Here is a 23,676-nt window from a genome sequence, read left to right as displayed (position 1 = left end):
TAAAAATAATCTGGCGGCTGGCTTTAATATATCTATATTATTTATCATTTATCAAAAAATATTTCTCTTTCTTTTTTCCAAAAATTAGTGTCATCATCACTCAAATTTATTTTCCAATATTTTAGTTAATATGAAATCATAATTTAAAATAAAACTTATCAATTTTTTCTTTTTGATCAATTTACTTTTTATTATTTTAATTTTGTGTCAAACTGTATTATTTATATATATATATATTTAAATTACAGATCTACTAAATTCAAAATCGAAGGTTTAGAGTTTTATTAGACAAATAATTAAAATAGAGAGTTTAGAACCCGAGCAAAATCTTCCAACTCTTCCTATGTTAAGTGTGTTGAGCAAACATCATACTAATGCATAGCTTACCAATATAGACTCGAAATAATCAAATAACATACGTACGAATTCCAACGAATAAAGATGAATACATAGCATGAATGGTAATCAAATCCAAAAAATTATTTAATCCTTTCATTCTTTCTACCTTAAGGGATGATTAACAAAAGTGAATATCGAGTGGGTTCTTCTCGAAGCTTGAAGGAACGGAATCAAAAAGAGTTTCTTTATGGCGGTAAAGAGAACACTTTGGCCCATTACGTATCATCATCAATCTCACAGTTTTAAAACATGTTTGTTAGATGGAGGTTTCCTCTCTCAAACCGACATGGGATCTCACATTAGCCTCAAGAAACCATTCATATATGTCTTTTTAGGATAATTTTTTTTTTTTCAAATCATCTGGTAAAGATTACTCAAATGGATTGTGAGATGCTTTTCACTAGCACATTTTAAAAATCTTAAGAGAGCCCAAAAAGAAAAGGTCAAAGAAAACATCGCCTAGCGGTGGGCCAAATAGTATCAGAGAACCCACCGCTGGGCCAAATAGTATCAGAGAACCCACCGGCAGTCAAAACCAAGAGTCATTTCAATCATAGATATTGTTGAAAGTGAGTAAATAAGAAACCCGACTACCAAGCAAAAAGAGGAGAGGATATTGCTCCATGTGCCCCAATTTCGCAGAATCAAGGTTCAATTTGGTTCCAATTTGGTTCGGTCTCTTTCTTAACCTAATTCAAACAAGAATGAACAAAAATCTCGTCTATATTCCTTATTTTGTAGATCACGTTATTCCATGAAGGTCGAGTGCATTACTATCCCCAATGAAGGCACACTAATTCAAAGGGGCCCAAAGGAAAGGGCACCACCAAGTGATATCATAACGAGCACCTTGCCCTTAGATAGGGTCTACCAACAACGATAATAGCATCTAAAGTTACATTTATTATTATTATAAAATATCATAGTAGTAAAAACGGAATAATATTTTATGTGCTCTAATCTTAATATTAAGAATAATATTCAACATTAAACAATAATAATAAAAAAGAATTCACATCAAGTAATTATAATAAGTCAATATCTAAATTCTCAACAAATAATAACAGAACTATACATTAAAAAAAACCAACAAATAAAAAAACAGCATATACTATCCCACATATTTATTATTTTTTTCTTTTTCTTTTTTCTATTATATTAATGAAGAAATAAGGGAAAAAAAAAAAGAAAAAAGAAAAAAGAAAAAAATATATGAACTGAGCATCAATGGGGACCCTAAAAATATAGACTTTATGTTTTGACAAGAACTTGATATTATGTGCAATAAGGAAGAAGGTTGATGTTTTTTTCCTCTCTAAACTGATGTTGGTTGGGGTTTCTGCAAATTTTCTTCTCGATAGACCAGCCTCCTCTTGCTTTGGCTGTAACCTTGGTACTGGTATATGATGCTGTAAACACATTGCCTTAGCAAACTGATGTCGAACGTCTCGATGAATTGTAGGTCGGTCGTCCTTGACTTCATGCCTGCGAATCGCTGGTACTCCTCGAACACTGATGTCAAGCACCAGTTCTGAAACTTTCTCAGGCAACCGACCAGCGAGCCTGTTCGATGCTGCAATGGGGAGGATAACACAAAGGGTTTATGAGATTTTGAAAACAACCTCCTTTCTATGTGACTGTGTCAATGAAACTGTCTCTACCCAGAAGGTTACCCGTTGAAGCTCGTTTGGTAATGTTTTTGTTCTCGGGTTTCTATTTTCATGGAAGTATGTATGCAGAGTAGTTCAAAATCATGTTCTTTGTTTTCAAAGTTTGATAGTTAGTGAAGTTTCGATATGTTTAAGCCTCCGAAACACAACCAAGAACATGTCAAAATTCGATAGTTAGGGAAGTTTCTATATGCTTAAGCCCCATAAAACATAGCCAAGAACATGTCGTTATCAAACAAGACCTTATGATTCACGATTTTACCTAGTTCTTTGTTTTCAAGATTTGATAGTTAAGAGAAGTTTCTATATGCTTAAGCCTCAAGTCTCAAAAACATAGTCAAGAACAGATCTTATGATTCACGATTTTACCTAGTTCTTTGTTTTCAAAATTCGATAGTTAGAGAGGTTTCTATATGCTTAAGCCCCAAAAAAATAGCCAAGAACATGCCATTATCAAACAGGACTTTGCGATTCACAAGTTTACCTTGGTTCTATGTTTTCAAAATTTGATAGTTATTGATGTTTCTATATGCTTAAGCCTCAGAAACATAGCCAAGAACATGACATTATCAAACCCGACCTAACGATCTACAAGTTTAGGATATAGGTAGAATTCAATATCATAAATAGGATGGATAGGATCAGGATAATACCTTTCCACGCTTGCAGTGGATCAAAATGGGATGATTCCTAACATCTGAAAACAAAAGATATAATAGCAAACAAATTAAAAAATGTTCTAAGACTCTGTAAAGACGATGATAAACAAGAACAAGAAGATAAACAGAAACCAAAATCCACAATACCAATTAGGATTTTTAGGGCATCCAGAATAGCATCCTTGGGCATTGAAATGAAAGGCTCCTGCAATCCAAGATATTACTACTGATTATAGCCAGCAAATTCATATGCAACTCAATCAAGCCATTAGTAGAACAACAACACAGTAAGTACCTTTTTTCCTTCGATTTTGAATTGAAAAAGCTTGATGTTATTGGCTCTAAGAAACTCCAAATTCTCCTCTGGATAGGGTTCTGGACACAGATAGCTGATTCAAGAAGGCAATCGGAATCAGATTCAATCGAGAGAGAACACAATAATCTGTCTCTTGTTTCAATCAAAGAACCAAAAAATTCATCTCATTCTATTCAAAGAAACCAATCCCCCAATCTTCATCAGAAACCAACAAACTCAACACAAATCTCTTCAAATTCATCTCAAATCTTTAATTAACCAACGAAAATCGCGTATAAACAAATTCAACCTCACAACAAAACCAAATGGGGGAAAAAAAGAAAACAATAATCCAGAACATCATATAGCAATGACAACATAACAAAACAAACCAGAAACAGAAAAAAAAAAAAAAAAAAACAGGAATATGCATAAGAACAACAAAAGTGAGAATCGCAAAATCAAGAGAACGAAAAAGAACCGAATGAAAGGATTAGTGATACGAACATGATGGAGCGAAGGTTGAGATTCTTGAGGAAGGGGAAATTAGCCGGCTGAGGGAAACCGGATCGGAAAATGCCATCCTCAACCATGGAGAAGTTGGAAGGAGGAAGAAGAACATCATCGACATCGTTTTCTTCCACTTCAAGCCTCATTATGGTGAACAGGAAATTGATTGAAGAACAGAAAAAATTGCAGAGAATCGGAGAAGAAGGAGAGAAACAGGAAAAATCTTGGAAAACTTAGCTACCAGTGAGAACGGAAAAATCTGATATATATATATAGAAAAAATCTCATGCATTCAAACGCAGGTTTAGAGAGAGAGAGAGAGAGAGAGTCCTATGAGGAAGTGGAAAGGGAAACGGAGGCGTTCTTGGCTTTTAGAGAGAGAGGGAGGAAGGGGAGGAAGATACGGCGTCGTTTCCATGCGATTTGATTCTTGATTTTTATTTATTTATTTTTTTTTGGATAATTGAATTTTAATTTTTGAAAGTTCAAATCTCTATTTTTGGAATTTCTATTTTTGGCGATTTTTTTTCTGTTTTTCTTTTTTTTTTTGTCATCTAAATATATATATACATATATTTTTTTTAATATTATTATATTATCTTGTTCTCATCTAGATATGATCTCAGCTGTCTAATTTTAAAAAAATAAAAAGAAAAATAAGGAGTGAAAATTAGAATGAAATATTTTATTTTATTTAAATAATAATACGATTGATTTTATTTTTAAGAGAGGAGGTAATTAAATTTTAATTTTTTTTTTATAAAAAGATTTTTAAAATAATAAAATTGAAGCCGGAAAGAGTGGAGAATCAGTCAAAAAAGTGAAAGGGATAATGGAATTTATGTCGTTTTTTTCTCTCTTTTATTATTTATTAAAAATTATGAAATAAATAAAAAAAAACGATTTCATTGGACCAAGTTGTGGACTTTTCTAACTATTTTATTTTTTTATTTTTATATTCCATTAATTTGGATTTAAAATTTGGACCAAAATGCATTATTTTTTTTTTAATTTATGCGAATGATTAATTAAATTTATTTATTTATTTTGCAAAAAGTAGATATCTTAATCAAAATTGAATTAAAAAATTTGTATTTATATTAATTTTCTTTTATTTTAAGATTTAGTTTGATAATGTATTTATTTATTTTTACATTTTTAAAAATTAAAGCTTTTTTTTTTTAATAATTAAAAAAGATTAATCGAGGAAAATCAGAAGTATAAGTAATTTCTTTTTCGATACTTTATTTCAAAAATACTAAATGAAAATTTTTAAATATTAATGGTGTTGAAAAAATAAAATAAAATAAAATAAAATAATTATTCAATTAAATTTAAATATTTTATTATTTTTTATTAATAAATGAATCCATTATTATTTTTAATGAAGAGTCCAAATCCAAAGGGCGTGCTGTGATGTTGACCGAGTCGTTGGATTTGGATGCGAAGTTTCCTAAAGTCACGTGACCCAATGGATTCATTTATCAAAATATATTAATATTTATAGCCACCATTTCGGATTCTCTCTTTTAAATATTTTTAAATTTTATAATTTCTTTTTTATTTTTAATTATTTTTGTTCCGTCCAAAATTACTCTAAAACATGTTTTTAATCGTATTAAATAATATTTTAAATATAATTATAATTTCAAAATCACTTTCAAACTTGTCTTATATGAGCTAAGTGACTCGATCGTATAGCGTTTTTTGATTGTCCAACCAAAAAGACGACCCAATTAATAATAAAAACAAAAATAAAATTTACTCGTTTATCTATATTTTATTATCTCTCATCTATTTTCTCGATCATAGAGCGTTTCTTTTCTCGTGAAAAGATATTATTGGACCAAAACAAAAATTTTCCCACCAACCCAATAAAAAAAATGTGATATTTATATTATTCTTTTTAAAATTTAATTTCATTAATTTTTTATTTTAATTTTGATGCTTTAAAGTGAAAAATATGTATATATGGTAAATAAAACAATTAAAAGATTACTAAAATAAAATTTAAAAAAAAAATAAAAAAGGTTTAAAGTCAAAATGAGTTTATTAATAAAGTGAAATAAATTTAAAAATCACATATTACACGTGCTTATTAATTAGTCAAGCCAAGTGGAAGAAATTTTTTAAAAGATTTTCATTTTAAATTTTCAAAAAGGAAATCAAATTTAAGATTTTCAAGTGATTTTTCTATGGCCCTTTTGTCTCTTCTATCCCAATTTTTTGAAAATTAGGAATTACGGGTATATACGGACTCCATCGGAGAAATCTTTTGGACCAATTATGTATTTTAAGTTGGTTGGATTAGTGACCCGAGCAGCTTGAACAGAGTTCACGATCCAACCCTTTATGTTCTGGGTTGGGATGTTTTATATATATATATATAATTATTTGGGTTCGGTTGGGTCGTAACCGTGAGATCTCACAATTCACCCACCTTCAGGGCTCAACATCCTTGCTGGCCCTCGTTTCCCTCTCCAATCGATGTGGAATCTCACATTCCACAGTCCACCCCCCCTTTGGGTCTAGCGTCCTTGCTGGCACACCGCCTGGTGTCCACCCCCTTTAGGGCTTAGCTTCCTGACTGGCACACCGCCTGGTATCCACCTCCTTCGGGGCTCAGCTTCCTCACTGACACACTGCCTGGTGTCTAGCTATGATACCATTTATAATAACTCAAGTTCACCATTAGCAGATATTATCCTCTTTGAGCTTCTCCTCAAGGCTTTTAAAACACATGTACTAGGTAGAAGTTTCCACTACCTTATAAAGAATGCTTTGTTCCCCTCTCCAACCGATGTGGGATCTCACAATCCACCCCTTTCGGGCCCAACGAGAACCAATGTGGGATCGCACAACAATCAACTCGAGGGTAGAGAAAGTCGGTGAATTATTCTACCATATCTATAATAAATAATTGAAGTAGATTCAAAGCGTTCGTACCAAATCGAGACAGACCATTCAATTATTTGATTAAATATTACCATTCAAACCTAATCCATCGACAATTTCTAACGTTGTATAGAATGACATAATCATTCTACATCGGAGGACAATGATTTGGACATAAAGTCTATTCCACAAACTTTTTAACATATAAACAGACAGATATTATTTTGAGAACATGTCGATGGGATAAGGTTGGTATGGCGGCCAAGTAAGAATGGACAAGTGAGCTGATGCTGGCAAATACTCGTGGAAATAACACACACAACTTCTTCGAAAATTCTCCTACCTTTCAAGACCAGTCAACACCAATCCTCGTATTATCCTAATGTTTTTTTTTTTTTTTTTTTCCTTTTTTTAATGTTTTGTTTTTGGTTCTTGGTTCTCGTTTACTTTTAACTTTATGAGTTGAATTCAACGGGAGCGGATGATAAAATTAAGAATGAAGAGTAACGGGATGGTTTTTTTATTTTCAAACGACTTATGCCTGCCTGACATTTGGATCATGATTTGAAATCTGGATTTGGTACCTGATGACTTTGACATTCCCTTGTATCCCCTACGATATGGTCGCGTTACGTACTTTCGCTTTCAAGAGTAAAGAGACTATCTCCATAGACCAACACGAGTCCTTGCTTACATGCATCTCAGAAAATTTCAAGGACACCCAACATAGAATTGGTCTAAGTAAAGCGCGTTTAACCATGAAGTTCCTATAATTGAGCTACCGAAAGATAGATACTAACTTTCATTTTTTTAAATTTTTCTTAGTCATTCTATTATCACGATCTGTCTCATTTAGATATGGTCTCTGTTTATTTATGTTTCTCTCTCATTAAGATGTGGTCTCGATTTATTTATGTACCTCTTTTTTACTCGGGTGTCACATTAATACATAAAACCTACCTTAACCATAAGTTGAATTGATCTAATGTATCGACGAAATTCATTTAACGAGGTTCGTGACGTGCATGGAGACTTTTTGGACCCATTCTTGGGAATTGAAATTGAAAAGTATAAGGTTACAAAAATAAGAAAAGTGGTAAAGAAGGGTCAAAGGAAGTGGCCTAGAACACGTGAGCACTCACATGAGTTACATAATTATTTTAGCTCAATTATCTTAAGGATTTTTTTTATTTTTATTTATGATAAAGTCATGATATTCTATTTATATGAGTTACATAATTAGACGAAAAGATATAGGCTCAAACGGCCACCCGAAGGCACGTTCGATCGAAAGTACTTGGGTCACTTTGGCCTCGACCCTAGCCAACATGGGCATTAGAAAGTACTTGGGTCACTTTGGCCTCGACCCTAGCCAACATGGGTATTTGATCATTTCGACAAAATCTTAGCTTGTTTAGGACATATTTGGTCGTGGAGTGTGACAAGGTGAGGCAAACCCACGGTACCTTTGTCATTATTGATGACTTAAGTGGCTAATTTCCTAATAACTCAATGGGTAATTATCGCAAAATTATCTATCACTTAAGACATTGATGACTAATCACTCTATAAAAATGTTCGTGGGTTGGATCAGAATACTTTTATTCTCAATTCAATTGTTCGAGTTAATAAATTTTTTAAACCAAGTAACATTTATTAAATAATGAATTCAACCTCGGTTAATTCTCTCTTGGTTGGGTTGTTATTTACGTTATTTATTCAAAATTTTATTTTTAATAAAAATAAAATTCTAAGAAATAAAACATCTTTTATTTATTTTTAAACATTTAATTAAAATTCACAATCCAATTTTAATATATATTTTTAAAAATTATTTTTAATAATAAATAAATAAATATATATATATATATATATATTAATGAATTGTCTTTTAAGATCACAAATCTTAACTAACTTAACTAACACTTCAAGCAAGGTAATAACTATACCTAAGATTTGGATTAAAATTAAAACTATCATGAATTTTTAGTTTTTTTTTTTTTTTTTTTTTGCTTCATTTTTTAAAATTAAAACTTTCTATCGTTACACGACCATAGAGTTTATCCCTCCGTAAACTGACCAGCCTATCACCTTCTATATCTGTTGAGCCTCAAATCGATTGAAAATCTGAATTTGACGTTTGATCCATTACCTTAACGCCCCAACATTCCTTACAACAATTATAAACGAATAAGCCACGCAACATGTCGAGTTATTTTATAGATAAGAAATTATACATCGAATCAACACGAGCTTTTTTAACATACATTTTTGGTTTTCAAATAGAATGAGGTAGAACATTAGGGTTTGAAAGATGATGATCGAGTTCGAGTTCGGTCCAAGAACGAGAAGAGGGAAGAGAGAAGAGGCCGGAAGCTAGAAGAGTTTCCCAATCTATGAAGGGATTGTTGGGGTCATCTGATATTGTGGTGGCATCACAACCGATGTGGGTCAAATGCTTCACATCTGTGGGACATCCTACTTCCATTTCTTCCATTTCTTCCATCTCCTCTTTGTACACTTCCCAAAATAATATCACCAAAAAAGAAAAAAAAATTTAGAAATAATGACGAGATAATTTAGAAAAAACTCGATGATTCATAAAACTCGAGCAACCCAATTCATTTCGTTGGGTTTGGGTTGGGTCTGGAACTTATTTGTGAGATTTCACGTCGGTTGGAGAGGGGAACGAAGCATCTGTTGTAAGGGCGTGGAAACTTCTCTCTAACAGACATGTTTTAAAACCATGAGACTCATGACTATATGTAACGAGCTAAAGTGGACAATATCTGCTAGTGGTAGGCTTGGATCACGTTCAAATAAATGAAAATTTTATAGATTGGGTTGGTTAGGGTTCTCCTAAAACTAACCTGGGTTGAATTGAATCGACCCGAATTTATTGTTCATTTTAAAATATACATTTTTGCTTACGAAGAACCAACCCAACAATTGGGTTGATCTAAAAAAAATGTCTAAACTCGAGCAGACCCAACTGACCCGGGAGAAGTAAATATTTTAATTTCTTTTTTCAATTAAAAAAAAAATAGAACTCACCAAATAATTGAGAGAAATTCTTGAAACCTTTGTAAAGCCTATGAAATCCAACTCCTATATTAGGCTTTGCAAGTGGTGTGAATCTCTGTGAGTTCTTCAAACTTTCTTCTAATACCATTTCATCTTTCTCACCTTCAATACAAAACCCATACAAAAATTAGCCATTCGATCGATTCACGAAAAACTCGAACGGGATAAGATATCAAACAAGCTCGTAATAACCAGTGAAGAACGAAAGAGAGAGAGTTCGAGAAAGGACTTGATCGACGAGACGAATTAGGGTCGGTGGGTTTGGATGTTGCATTACGTTGAATCCCCACGGCCACGCTTGATTCGGAGATGCATCCGATCGAGAAAGGAAGAAGAACAAATCTCTCCATTTTACGTCTCATTGTTGTTCATCGAAAGAACCCTAGAATTGGTTTGATATAATGGGAAGTGGCTTTGATATCAAGCTACAATCATTTTTACGTATACAAATCTCAAAGGCTTAGCTACAAAGAAACCAAAAAAAACATAAAGGTTTGAATGACCTAATTGAATTTAGGGTTTGTTAATTTCAGTTGATGGGTGTGTTTGGACGTGAAAACCCTAGAAGCATTTAGTAAGGTTTCCATTTCTTACCTAAATAACAAACCCAACATCTCTAATAATTTTGTTGTTTCCTATGTTAATGGGTTTGTTGGATGTCTAAGGTTCTACACACTTTGATGTCTTTGAGGTTGCTCGGTTGCTCGGTTGCTCGGTTGTTGGTTGAGAATCACTTTTCGTTTCTTAACTTTTACAGAAGTAACAATTTAGTCTTTGAACTTAGTATTTATACTTTCTATTTCTATTTTGTAGTAAATATTGTCTGCTTTGACTCGTTATACGTATTGTTGTCAGCTTCACTGTTTTGAAACGCGTCTACTGTAGAGGTTTCCACGGATTTATAAGAATGTTTCGTTTCCCTCCAATCGATGTGGGATCTCACAATCTTTGAGCATGCTTCGATCCCCTTGGGGGCCCAGCGTCCTCGTTGGCACACTACCCAGTGTCTGCCTGTGATATCATTTGTAAAAGCTCAAGCCCACTGTTCCTCTTTATGGAGAGGGGAACAAAGCATTCCTTATAAGTACGTGGAAACCTTTCTGTAGTAAACGCGTTTTAAAACCTTGAGGGGAAGCCCAGAAGGAAAAACCCAAAGAGAACAGCTCCTCTTTGGGACAATATCTACAGAGAGAGAAACGAAGCATTCCTTATAAGTACGTGAAAACTTTTCTCTACTAGACGCGTTTTAAAACTTTGAGGGGAAACCCAGAAGGGAAAACCCAAAGAGGACAGCTCCTCTTTGGGACAATATCTATGGAGAGGGGAACAAAACATTCTTTATAACCACGTAGAAACCTTTCTCTAGTAAACGCGTTTTAAAACCTTGAGGGGCAACCCAGAAGGGAAAACCCAAAAAGGACAATATTTACTCATGGTGAGCTGGGATTGTTGCATCGTAGTCCATAAACTTAAATTTTGTGACGATTTAGTCCTTGTGGTGAAAGCTGCTCGTATCCTTTAACACGGGTGTTTCGTGTAAGCATGTGAGTTCACTTACCACTCTTACCAAACAAGTCACCAATTCTTTAAGAAACTCATTTCATAATCTTGTAGCTTTGGTGTTCCCTTTGAGCATTTTTGCCTTTTCCCCTTTGCTTAATTTGGACTCTAAGTGCATTCCAAGCAATGTGTAGTGGAAAGAATCTAAACCCTTTTGAGAAAGAGAGAGTTTGAATGTGTTTAACCTAATCCACTTTTTACCTTTGGTAAAACTTTGCTTTTGTTTAACATAATTTGTTCATTAAGCAAGCAACCTCATTAATTAGCTTAATTAATCCTCCACTTGTTAATTAGTTACAACCCGAACCGCTTTATGCTCCAATTTTAGAGGAAAACGACGTACTTTTACACAAATCGATCGATACAACAACATTCCTAATGGTGTCGTATAAGCTATCGTATACGATGAGAAGGGTTCATCAACTTATCCAAAATACTCTTAATTCTCTCTATTTTTTACATTTCTTCTTGACCATTTGCAGAAATAGACGTGTTCAAAAAACTCCATAACCCAAAAAATTCAATCACCCAACCGAACCTAATATGTTCCAGTTGGGTTAGGTTGAATTGGATTCAAATAAATGAAAATTTTATGGATTGGATTAGTTCTGTTCAAGTTTGGTTTTACTAATTGACATTTTACTTTTATTAAAAAGCAAAAAGTTTAATCTGACCCGAACAACCCAAAAATTTATAGAACTACGAGAACAATTTGATTGAATTCATTATTTAACGTGAGTTATTTGAATTAAAAAAATTGACGTTCGGGTTAAAAAATATATAAATCAGACGCAACCTAATCCACGAACACATAGAACATTACTCAATAGGCATCTTTAAACACATGGGCCATTGAAAATCAGACTTAATTCGTGAGAAATGATCCAACAAGAACATAGCCCAATAAGAAAATGGATCAGTTGCCTTATTTTTATTTTTAAGAATAAAAAATAATATCTTAACCGTTGAACTATATTCACGTGATCGAAACAGATATAGTATAAGAGGCTTGACGTCATCTCCACCTTTATTTGGGTTATCACCCACAATCTACTTAGGGTTCGAGTTTCAACGGTTGGCAACTAAGCATAATGGTTGTACTTGTTGCATGACTTAACCCGAACGACGATCATGCAACATTTAAATATATTAATAAAAATGATAGTTTTGTGTCACAACTCTTCGATATAACACTTTTTTAATAGTTTAATATTAAAATTGAGAGCGTTGGAATATTAAAGTCAAAATCGAGAAGTATTCAAACCGTAAAAAAATTATTTGTTAAGATGCAACACCGAATTAAAGGAGGAGTACATGAATGAACCGAGACCACATCCAATTAAGACGGGTCCTGAAGATAAGATGATTAAGAAAGATTTAAAGAAAATGAAAAAATTACCACCTACCCTTTCTTTTCTCTTAGAATTTTGCCAGTGATGCATGTGAATAAGGACGAAATATGTTGGAATAACTCGTGTTGGTCTGTAGAGATAGTCAAAATGTCAGGGCCAACACGTGCGGAATCCGAATCTTGGACATGGGTCGTTGCATAAAATCATAGTCTCAAAAGCTCCAATAGTGAAATACAACGTAAAAGTTTAAAATGACCAATTTAGTGCATATGTGTGAAAACAAAATATGATGGAATGACTCGTGTTGGTCTGTAGAGATAATCTTCATTCTTAACAAGAGAGGAGTAGGTAACGTGACCATTTCGCAAGAGATGTAGGAGAATGTCAGGGCCAACACGTGCCGAATTTGAATCTTGGACATGGGTCGTTGCATAAGATCGTAGTCTCAAAAGCTCCAATAATGAGATATAGCGTAAAAGATTAAAACGACCAATTTAGAAGCGATAATAGTGTAGTGCTTGAGAGGTCCTAGCCAACTTTTTTGAATGATTAAGGCCTCTCTTAAATATGAAGATTCTCGTGATATCAACTTTATGAATGTATATCACTTTATTCTTATTATTTTGTTACTTCATAGCCCATTGCTATTGCTTTTGCTATCATTTACTTTTCAATTGGTTGGTAGTGATATATAGTTTATTCTTTCTCTCATTTCACCAATAATTCCCCTCCCTAATAGATCTTCACGATATTTAAGGACAGCTAAGATAGCTCATCAGGCTAAACGATATCATCTGCTATTTCCACTATGGTAGTAGTGTTGTTAAGCTAGACTTAGACTGGTTAGAGTAGTACGAGCTCCAACCTTGTGGAAATGGTCAAGGGTCTCTTGAACATGGTCACTATGCTGTTAATCTGTCTCTGAGGGAGGGGCCTGGGACCATGTAGGTTGACCCAGTAGCTGGCCGTCACACGGACAATCTCATTCCCCAAACTTAAGTGATTTTATGCTTGTGTGGGAGATCTGGTTGTTAACCTCCCATGGATGATGTTCAGGCTAGCAAACACCATATTGTCCCACTAGTACTTTAAGAGAGCGCGTCTCAACCTAAGACATTGGTCACTCACTGCGTAAGCAAAGAAAACTACAGAAGTCAAAGAACAAAACTGTAGTAGAACTTGTATAGACCCCTAGAGGAGAGATTTAAATCAAAGATGCTCGAAACTTTGAGGTACCCTAGTTGTTCTGACTCTAACTTCCTAGAGTCTAGAGTTAAGCCTATGGATACTTACTAGGTTAAGTGTAACAACCTAGACCCACCGCTAGCAGATATTGTCATCTTTGGGCTTTCCCTTTCGGGTTTCCTCTCAAGGCTTTAAAACACGTCTGCTAGGGGTGGATTTGGGGGCGGTCCCACATCGATTGGAGGAAGGAAAAAGTGCCAACGAGGACGCTGGGGCCCGAAGGGAGGTGGATTGTGATGTCCCACATTGGTTGGGGAAGAGAACAAACCACCATTTATAAGGGCGTGGAAACTTTCCCCTAGCATATGTATTTTAAAACCTTGAGGGGAAGCCCGAAAGAGAGCCCGAAAGAGAAAGCCCAAAGATACCAATATCTGCTAGATGAGCTTGCTTAAAAAAAAAAATGAGTTGACCAAATTTAATAAAAATAAATTAATGTCAAACTAAAAATAAATATTAATGTCAAGTCAAACTCAAATTTAAAACCATATAATTTTTTAATTTTTTTACTTATCATTTAATTTAATAAATAAGCATTTATCATCTTCAAAGCTAAAATACTTGCATTTTGATAAATAATAATAATAATAATAATAATAATAATAATAAATATGTAGGGCCATTAATTAAAAATTAATAATAATATAAAAATAATAATAATAATAAATATGTAGGGCCATTAAAAAGTGATTAAAAATTAATAATAATATAAAAAATGGTTCTCATCATAATCATATTATTAAAAAAAGAAGGAATATTAATTATGTAGTAGAATTAAATAATTTGTATATAATATTTCTCCCTTGTTTTGTCTATGACATGTGATTTTTTTGCATACAAATATAATTATAAAGTCAACAAATTGATAATAAAAGGGAACCTACATGGTCCCATTGGAATATGGAAGGCTTCAAAAAGTATGTTTTTTTTTTAATATATATATAAGGAAAAGTTTGGAATTAAATTTAGGGTCGTGTTTGGTAGGTTTAGACGTATTCATCGAAATGATATGTTTTTTTATTCAACTAATCCTATAAGTGATTCTACTGTTGGGGTCGAGAAATGTAAATACATGCAATTATGCTTCGAAAGAGAGCTGTCTCTATGCTAGGCCAAGTCATTTGACTCGAGTCCAAGGTCCCTCAATACAACGTCGCATCTCATCTTCGTTCCCAATTAATATGACCACATGTCTCGAAGCCATCCCAAGTCATAGGGTGTCGTCGGCCATCGCAACTCATTCTGTCATGCCATTGAGAATGGACCCATGTGTCGTTCGTAATATAGAGATATCTCGCACATCCCTTCATTCAGGTTTGATTGAGGTATTGGTTGTTTTGTGTCAATGCCATGTCATTTATGGACTCTGTATTGGATAGCAGGTGCATAATCTAACCTCTGACACATGGGTTTTGGAGCAATATCGACACACTCGTGATGTTTAGTAATATCTTTTAAAAACCAATTTCAAAAGAAGTTGCCTGAGACACTCGCCTCGTAATGCTTGCCCTCACTGTGACACACGTATGTGCCACATGGTAGTTGTCTTAGGTCACAAGGTCGAGGGGTGGTGGAAAGCTGACACCGTGGCTTCCCCTAAAGTACATTTTGAAGCATTTTCAATCTTCCTCGGGTAGACGTCATTTTGGTGAACAAGTCATATGGTGTTGGGGAGCGTCCGTTCAGTGTCTGATTGACACGAAACTTGGCAAGAATTCATATTTCATATGGAAGGACTTGACTCCAGAACCACATGCACAAATTTCCTTCGGAATCTTAAATTTTGAGGTTAAGGCTAGGGGCCTTACCTAACCCTTCAACAAGCCTATCTTTGACACTCATGTCTGCTCGTGGCCTTTCTTTTGTTTATGCCTTGTCTTCTTTCCTTTGGAAGGTCAAAAGTTTCATTTTGAGGCTATATAAAACCATGTATATTATTTTTGTAAAAGAGACTGGAAAATGTAGTAAAGGAGTATTTGTGCTTTCCTTTAGCCAATGACTAAGTTTCTCTACAATTCTGTGTAGCTTAAGTTGCATGTAGAATAATTCAAGCTTGACATGATCAATATTGCTTATGGAGTAATTCAAATTTCAAACAAATGTTCTTGCCTTCAGATATTCGATTAACAAAGTAATCACAAATCTTACTTCCCTTGTTGTGATTACTTATCATTCGGTATAGGGCTTTCCCTTGGGTTGATTCCTTCTCCACTTGTCTAGGCCCTCACGTGGTCGGATGGACACCACTCGATGGTTGTCACATTACTTGTCCCAACTTGATGGTCACAACTTACTCTCTTCACAGTATGGTTGTGACACCATGCATTCCCCTTAAAAGATCAACCCTAGCCTTGACCTCTTGATGAGCTCGACCCTCGTTTTATCTTTCCTTCTATTTTGAGTTTACCCTTTTGATCCCGAATTACCCAAAACAAGTATTTTATTTAAAAAAAAAGTCACAAACTCGAAATAATTTTGTATCGAGAACTCCATCTTCACAAATTTTTCATAAGAAACATCTTGATCCCCGCAACATTAAATGATAAATTTTGTAAAAAGAAGAAAGAAATAGAGCATGGGGACGAGAATGGAAATTCATTCCTATATCTGCTCCACATCGTTGACATCTCTACCTATTACAGTGAAAATTGAAAGTTTAACGACATGTAATTTAAATTTTTTTAAAATTTAAGAACTAAATATGAAACGTTAATTTTAAGTCGTTACATTTTCATTCAACAACACGTGGGAGTGACCGTTCGAACCTTGTTTTTTTTTGTGCAAGAAGGTTCTTCATTTGACCAAGAATTCTCGAATCATCCGTACATGTCTTCCCACTTTCCCAATTCTGTTGGCTAAGATTACTTCCATCTCCTTAGTGTCTTTCTGTTCCAGATCGATCCTAGGTCTGGCAATGACATTTGGATGATTGTCGTTCGCTTTATGATACTCACATGGATTACGAGGTGAATATATATAAATAAATAAATAAAAATATATAAAAATAAAGAAAAAGAGAAAAAGGAAATGCGAAAGAAAGTAGAAAAAAAAAAATAATAATTGGAGAATTATAATAAAGAAAGGAGCTGAAAATGGTATAACTGTTGAAAGAAGGGGTCCGAAGGTGAGGGTAAAGGTGTATACGACGCGCAAGGAAGCGCGTGAGAGACACTCGCTCGGGTCATCCACCCACTTTGTTCTTACAGATTCACTTCTCTTTGCACTTCCACCACTGAAAAAGGAAAAGGCTAAAATGTTAGCAGGAATCTGTTGAACGTGGCGGAACCAAAGCGAGAGTTATTACCAAATCCTTTAATCGCGAGAGTCTTCTAATCTTCGTCGTTCGTTTTTCCTCTCCAATAATCGTCAGCAACAATGGAGGGATGGATGTTTTGGTTGGTTTCGTTACTCTTTTCTCTCTCTTTTTAGTTTTTTTGTGTGGAGAGGAGAAGACAACGCCCTTTTCTCTCTTCCTCTCTCTCTCTCTCTCTAAAAAACCCACCTACAGAAAATCGTCGATCAATCCCATATACTCAATTTTTTCGTTTCATTCCTCTGTTTTTCCCCTGATTTTGTTTTTTCTTTGGTGTTTGAGAAGGAAATTGGATTGTGGGTTTTTGATTTGATCGGAATTGGTGCTTTGGAAGTGGTGGATTTTGGTGGAAATGGGGATTTGGTTGGTGGGTTTTGATGAGATGAGTTCTTCGCCGGCGATGGGGCGATGATTTAACGACGATGTTCCTAAGCGATGGAATACGATTCTGGAATTCCGATGTCTGTGACGGAGGGACACTCCTCTGCTCTCACGCCGTCCTTGCGCGAAGGTTCTTTTGCTAATTTCGGTATCGTTTATTTGTTTCTTTTTCCCCTTTTTTCTCTTTCGCACACTGCATTTTTTTTTTTTTTTTTTTTAACTCCGTTTTTTGTTGTTTGTTCTTGTGGGTTTTTGTGGTGTCTGTGTTTCACTGATCCATTTCGATGCACAAATGTTCTTTGTGATTGTTTGCTTGTTATATCCGATTTTTGGTTTCGATCTGTGCTGTATGAATCTGTTTTGCTACCTTTTTGTTCATGTTTGTTACTGGGTTTTTAGTTTCTAATGATATTGAGGAAGAGATTGAATTAAAATTTCTGAAAATTTCTGGTTCATATCGTTGTACTCAATCTCCATTGAAGGCACTACAGTTGCTCTGATGATGGTGTAATCTGTTGGCTATGTATTTTGATACTTTTACTAAATTCCTGTGGAATAGAATGTGGCTGATCCATCTTATACCCATTTGTTACCTGTTTCTACTTTTTATGATGAAGTTTTGGGTTCAAAGTTGGGTAGTTGAGTTGCTCCCTCGAAGTTATGAGGTTCGTTTTATGATAAACGTAATGTGATTGAGAATCATAAGAAAGGAAATGAGTAGGACATCATTGCTAGCCCTCTCGATAGAGCCATCAACTTTGTGAACATTTTGATAGGAATCAACCCAAGTGAAAGTTTTGGAACGAATTACCTTAATGATCTAGATCAAGAGTAAAGAAAACTCGTTTCTAAACTCGTGATTTGAATCACTGCATAAGGGGTTTGATCGATACCACTTGAATGACTCTAGCATGCAAGTTCTAAACACAAGAATTTGCAAAGTAAAAGCTTAGCTCTCAACAAAACTAAAATAGAAACTCTCATGACCATCAATACCGTAATTGTAACTTATTTCGTATCAGATTTCAGATCCTTTCGCATGATAATTTCTTCGAGTTATGACTTCCAACATGAGCCCTGACCACATTGTTCTGAAGTGTTTAGGTTTGCCAACTAAAATCCTTGCAGAGTTGAGTCACCATATAATAGCATTATTACAAACACCGACTTATAGTAAGAAACAGAATCTCTGAATGGAATTTGAGGAAGGATGAGGAAGAATAAATTATGGCAATACCTCGAGTACGAAACTTGAGAATTTAGGATGTTACTTTTCTCATAGTGAACTCGCTCTTAATAACTATAGGCTCTTTGAACACAGCTTGGGTGATACCTACCACTATGTCTCTAAATATAATTCCAGTCCTGTTATGTTGGAGCTGTACCATAATTGAACCACTCGAAAACTGTCTGATGAAGTCACATTCTCACTGTCACACTAACAACCCAATTAACAATCCTATCTTGCTGTAGAAGATGAATCGAACCCTCTGTTTGCCTCATTCCGCTTTTTCATGGCACGTCCACAAGGTAATCTAAATGAAAGAATTACCTTAATGCGACACCATTTGGGTTCATTTTACATTATGAAAGATTACCCCGATGTTGTTTGCCTCATTCCGCTTTTTCATGGCACGCCCACAAGCCCAAAAAATAAATGTCTTGCCTGTGCACTTCTACATAATTGAAGTCAGATGTGACAGCAGCCCATCAGGTTATGTCAATCTGCTTAGCAACAGTTGTTTCGGAAACATTTCCAACCATTAATATATCTTTCCTTAGAATATAGACAATGTCTACAAACTTGTGTTCATGTTCCACAGACACTAAAGGCTTTTCTTCGTCCAATAAAGATTAATAGGGACACTCTATGCCTTTACTAAAGAAGTCAATCAGGTAGGGGAAGTAGGAAAAAGGAGAGTTTTAGTAAAGTTCAAAACTTTACCAAAGAGTTTTATGTTCTTCAATGCGACTTGGAATTGTTAATTTTCTTCATTGCTTCTCTGAACCATATATTTGACCGTACTCATCTATGCTTTTAGCTTTTGCATGCGTGCTTGTTAAAACGTGAGCATCATGGATTTAAAACAGTGTAGTTGTCAAGTTTTGAACGTTTATTTTTATTCTCTCTTTGCTTTTCTCATCTATTTTCTTCTTTATGATTGAAGATTTACTTATCTAATATCGTACAGATGCACTCTGGCAAATGAACTTGGGATCAGGTGAAATAATGGGATCTGGATCTTATCCCGTGCGACCTGGAGAGCCAGACTGTTCTTATTACATCAGAACTGGCCTCTGTAGATTTGGAGCTACATGTAGATTTAATCATCCACCTAATAGAGAGCTGGTACTAAGCAAAAATGTGATCCATTCAGTATTTGGTTGATTATATTCAAATATAAAATCATTATAAGTATCTTTCAATTCCTTTTGCCCTTTGGGAATAATTTCTTCTATTTGATTTGGGGCATGTACCTGGGCTTATTATCCTCTCTTCTAGTTGTTAATGAGCAGCAGGTTAGACACTAAGCAATATTATGCTGGCACCATTAATTAAATCTCTCTCCACAAAGAAATTGGGTTCTTAACCATGGAGGCAAGCTTGTGCAATAGATAGATGTAAAGATATTCTGTTCTAGATCAGGTTCATATAGAATTGTATTGTCATTTTTTGTTCTGAACGTGCTTACTGAACTAGTACTGAGCTCCTTAAAGTCGATTGTACTTATCGGATAGAGAAAGGAGAAGGGAATTAACAATGGTAAAATTGCATTTAACCTTAACTTATAAACCTAATTGTTCCTTCATTCACTAACCTTATACTGTACAACCCTGAAGCCCAAGATGGGGAATTGTTTTATTTTCCGAACAGGTTTGCCCTTTCGAATACTATCCTTTTGTTTGTTTGCTTATGTGCTGAACTAAGGGCATCAGAAATTTCTCCCTGAATAATGTGTTTGCTCCATTTAATCTAGAAAACACACAAAATACGTTTGCTCGTTATTTTTTATTGCTATTTGAAGCTAACATGGAGTCATCTATAGTAGTTAAGAATCTCTTCCTTGGAAGTTTTGCAAGTCGGTTTGTGATGGAGTCGATTTACTACACTTTACTTTCAGGCTATTGCCACCGCGAGAATGAAGGGGGAGTTCCCAGAACGAATTGGACAACCAGAATGTCAGGCATGTATTTATTTAATCATCTTTACTTATCTAAAGTTAGCGTGTTACATCATGCCTCGTAAATTTTCTCTCGACATTTATTCATTATGACATATGGGATGTGCTCATTTTCTTCATCAGATTCAGTGATGAAATTTGACTAATTTACACCAAACCCACCGTATATATAACTATTTGGAATGTTATTTTCGTCGTAAAGTTTTGGTTTAGAATAATGAGCTCTCTTGTATATAATTATCCTTCAAATTTGATTGGCTTAGATATCATATTGTTTAGCTGGGTCTAGAATCTCTACATTGGAGCTTTGATAATTTAGCTTTTAGATTATTTTTCTTGCATTCTGTAGTTTCTTGGATGCTGTATGTTTTATAAGAACTTTAATTGTTGACTATGAAATGACATTTTCATTTGCGCATAATCCAGTACTACTTGAAGACAGGAACTTGCAAGTTTGGGGCTACGTGCAAGTTTCATCATCCTAGAGACAAGGCTGGGATTGCTGGAAGAGTTGCCTTAAATATTTTAGGCTATCCACTTCGCCCGGTTAGGATATAACTACTCCCTTATATTCATAGCACGCTTTGTGCAGTTCGTAAGTTTTTGTATGTTCTTGTTCTCTCTCATGCATATGTATGTAAAGATGAGCACGTATGTCGATGAAAAGTTACAAGGGAAGAAAAAACTAGAAGACTAACTCTTTGGTGAAAACGTATAGGAAATTGGCACCTAAACACAGCTTATTGAAGTGCAAATAGAAATTAAGAACGCAGCTAAACAACAAAAATGGTGTTTGACATACCAACTTGCTAAGTTCAGATCTTCCTTTGTTAAGTTATCTGTGCTTTTATGCTAAAAATATTTGTTGTCCATTCTCTCTCTCTCCCCCACATCCCCAATTGTGCAGAGTGAAACTGAATGTGCTTATTATTTAAGAACTGGACAATGCAAGTTTGGAAATACATGTAAATTCCACCATCCTCAACCGACTAATATGATGGTCTCACTGCGTGGCTCCCCTATTTATCCAACCGTACAATCGCCAACTCCTGGTCAGCAGTCGTATCCAGGAGGAAGCACAAATTGGTCAAGGGCTTCCTTTATTCCTAGTCCACGATGGCAAGGCCCTTCCAGTTATGCATCTTTAATTTTACCTCAAGGAGTTCTCTCTGTTCCAGGCTGGAATACATTCAATGTAAGTTCTATTCCTTTCTCGTGTTCGAATAAGTATGATATACGCTCTCATGTTTATTTCCTCTGTTTTTATTCAATGCATGAGTGTTGTGGAATACGAGTCGATGGAAATGTCTGTTACCTAGAAGAAAATTATTCTTTTAACTTTTTTCTTTTTAAAAATAACTTTCATATGAATGTTTAAACGAGTCTTCCTAGACATCCTTTTCCATGTTGAAGTTGCATTTTTTTCTTCGGCAACTTGCAAGACCTTTGCGGTCGATGGATCGAGTTAATATTCCTATCAGGAAGCCAAAAGAAGGAAACAAGAAAACATGGAAAGTGATAGAAGTTAATATGTTCTATCACTTATACTCGGGTTTCTTGTACCCTGGGAATGATTTCGAAGATCCAAAACAAAAAATAGTGGTATTTGTTAGCAACAACATAATGGAGGCAGTCAAACAATATAGATTGATCCGAAATCTAACACCTATGGGTACATAAGAAATGCATTGAACCGATTCTTTTTAATGAATAGATCCGATCGCAACTTCGAATATGGAATTCAAAGGGATCAAATAGTTCTATGATTGGCATCCTTATACCGCTTCTTTTTGGAATTCTTTAACCGCTCACAGCGAAGTTACTCATAAGGTGGTGATTTTTACAGGATCAGCTAGGATCAGTTTCATCATCAGAAAGTCCACAACAAACGGTGGGGACATACTCAGATTTATGAAGCTTAACACCAGAGTGAATGACTAGATCCAGGATCTATAGTAGTCTCTTCTCTGATATGTTCTAATTAACCCTTTTCGGTTTTTGGCATTGCAGAGGGAGAATGTATTTCCTGAGAGGCCTGGCCAGCCTGAATGTCAATTTTACATGAAGACCGGAGACTGCAAGTTCGGTGCCGTTTGTCGGTTTCATCATCCCAGAGAACGAGTAATTCCTGCTCCAGATTGTGTCTTGAGTCCAATTGGCCTACCGTTACGTCCGGTGAGTTACGATACTACTTTCGATTCTCTAATTTCCTAGGCAATATATGGATCTACAGTAAAAAAAAAAAACCCTTTTCCAGCTTTGATTCAAGCATGTTTCTTAACCCATGTTGAGGAGTTATGATGGTTGTCCTATGGTTTTTTTACACAGAATTCTGATGGTGATTCTGCATTATTGTTAGATTATTTTTATGATCTGTTAATATGAGGAGGGCTGGTTTTTATGAATGTTGTTTTCCATGAACAGGGAGAGCCTTTGTGCATCTTTTATTCGCGTTATGGGATCTGTAAGTTCGGTCCAAGCTGCAAGTTCGATCACCCAATGGGAATCTTCGCATACAATCTCTCTGCAGCGTCAACACCGAACGCCCCAGTTCAGCATTTGTTTGGGACGTCATCAGGAACTACTGCACTGAGTTTGTCATCTGAAGGGCTAGTCGAAGCAGGATCTGCAAAGCCGAGACGACTATCAATCACAGAGACACGAGAGATGTCATCTGATGATGAAAACATCGAGGCCGAGGGCTGAAGGTCGTAAGTCGTTTCTACTACCCCTTTTACAATCTTTTGGAAGATAAAAAGAAGAGAGGTATTTGTGTAAATTGATGATGCCTGGCTGGAAAAAAGATGTGTACAGGGAGGAGGGTTCATGTAAAGTTGATCCTGTGTTTCTGAAAATGCATTTCAGAATATGGTTAGCGCAGCAGCAGATGATTAATTCCTCTGAATTTATGTTTCTGCTTTGTATAAAAAGATCTGCAGCAGATGATGTCAGTTTTTTTGTTCTTCCCCCTTTGCTCAAACAACAATTTATGAACAACTCTTCTCATTTCTCCCAAACCTTTCTCTAATTTGGGATTCTAAATTCTTGTAAACAACACAACGCTTGCTGTTTTCCCCAAATTTTTATGCCCTTTTTGGCTCTTCAATCAATCAATAATCATCTTCTCATCA

At 35.0% G+C, this 23,676-nt stretch overlaps 3 protein-coding genes across 4 annotated transcripts; 1 reads left to right on the top strand and 2 right to left on the bottom strand.

The window, feature by feature from the left end:
• Positions 1 to 1,493: 1,493 nt before the first annotated feature.
• On the bottom strand, positions 1,494 to 3,870 carry LOC111784063 (inositol diphosphatase DSP3). Its single transcript, XM_023664887.2, has 5 exons — positions 3,531 to 3,870; positions 3,024 to 3,117; positions 2,876 to 2,933; positions 2,723 to 2,766; positions 1,494 to 1,972 (listed from the first exon to the last, which is right to left on the bottom strand). Exons 1-5 carry the CDS (start codon positions 3,677 to 3,679, stop codon positions 1,715 to 1,717), a joined length of 603 nt encoding a protein of 200 aa, XP_023520655.2. The 5' UTR covers positions 3,680 to 3,870; the 3' UTR covers positions 1,494 to 1,714.
• A 4,738-nt stretch (positions 3,871 to 8,608) lies between these two features.
• Positions 8,609 to 9,901, bottom strand: RIC4 (ROP-interactive CRIB motif-containing protein 4). Its single transcript, XM_023664912.2, has 3 exons — positions 9,742 to 9,901; positions 9,483 to 9,614; positions 8,609 to 8,948 (listed from the first exon to the last, which is right to left on the bottom strand). Exons 1-3 carry the CDS (start codon positions 9,872 to 9,874, stop codon positions 8,707 to 8,709), a joined length of 507 nt encoding a protein of 168 aa, XP_023520680.2. The 5' UTR covers positions 9,875 to 9,901; the 3' UTR covers positions 8,609 to 8,706.
• A 6,984-nt stretch (positions 9,902 to 16,885) lies between these two features.
• LOC111784066 (zinc finger CCCH domain-containing protein ZFN-like) lies at positions 16,886 to 23,676 on the top strand. Of its 2 annotated transcripts, none has more exons than XM_087123374.1 (9): positions 16,886 to 17,064; positions 17,268 to 17,511; positions 19,556 to 19,728; positions 20,486 to 20,548; positions 20,972 to 21,091; positions 21,453 to 21,740; positions 22,392 to 22,436; positions 22,556 to 22,720; positions 22,970 to 23,676. In XM_087123374.1, exons 2-9 carry the CDS (start codon positions 17,418 to 17,420, stop codon positions 23,249 to 23,251), a joined length of 1,230 nt encoding a protein of 409 aa, XP_086979500.1. In that variant the 5' UTR covers positions 16,886 to 17,064; positions 17,268 to 17,417; the 3' UTR covers positions 23,252 to 23,676. The 2 variants fall into 2 exon arrangements, with proteins under 2 accessions (XP_086979500.1, XP_086979501.1); XM_087123375.1 differs by having other exon boundaries at positions 16,887 to 17,064; positions 19,556 to 19,713.

Source organism: Cucurbita pepo, chromosome 4 (genome assembly GCF_057944985.1).
Source record: "Cucurbita pepo subsp. pepo isolate OVF chromosome 4, ASM5794498v1, whole genome shotgun sequence".
In the NCBI taxonomy this organism is placed as follows: Eukaryota; Viridiplantae; Streptophyta; class Magnoliopsida; order Cucurbitales; family Cucurbitaceae; genus Cucurbita; species Cucurbita pepo.
Note: the sequence above shows the minus strand (reverse complement) of the source record. Positions and strands in the feature narration are given on the sequence as shown.

Coding starts and splice junctions, on each gene's coding strand:
- LOC111784063 (XM_023664887.2), bottom strand. CDS start 3,679: ATGAGGCTTGAAGTGGAAGAAAACGATGTCGATGATGTTCTTCTTCCT. Junction 2,767..2,875: donor TGCCCTAAAAATCCTAATTG/GTATTGTGGATT, acceptor TTTTGTTTTCAG/ATGTTAGGAATCATCCCATT. Junction 1,973..2,722: donor TCCACTGCAAGCGTGGAAAG/GTATTATCCTGA, acceptor TCCCCATTGCAG/CATCGAACAGGCTCGCTGGT.
- RIC4 (XM_023664912.2), bottom strand. CDS start 9,874: ATGAGACGTAAAATGGAGAGATTTGTTCTTCTTCCTTTCTCGATCGGA. Junction 9,615..9,741: donor TAATTCGTCTCGTCGATCAA/GTCCTTTCTCGA, acceptor TTTGTATTGAAG/GTGAGAAAGATGAAATGGTA. Junction 8,949..9,482: donor GAATTTCTCTCAATTATTTG/GTGAGTTCTATT, acceptor TATTTTGGGAAG/TGTACAAAGAGGAGATGGAA.
- LOC111784066 (XM_087123374.1), top strand. CDS start 17,418: ATGGAATACGATTCTGGAATTCCGATGTCTGTGACGGAGGGACACTCC. Junction 20,549..20,971: donor TTGGACAACCAGAATGTCAG/GCATGTATTTAT, acceptor CGCATAATCCAG/TACTACTTGAAGACAGGAAC. Junction 21,092..21,452: donor TAGGCTATCCACTTCGCCCG/GTTAGGATATAA, acceptor CCAATTGTGCAG/AGTGAAACTGAATGTGCTTA.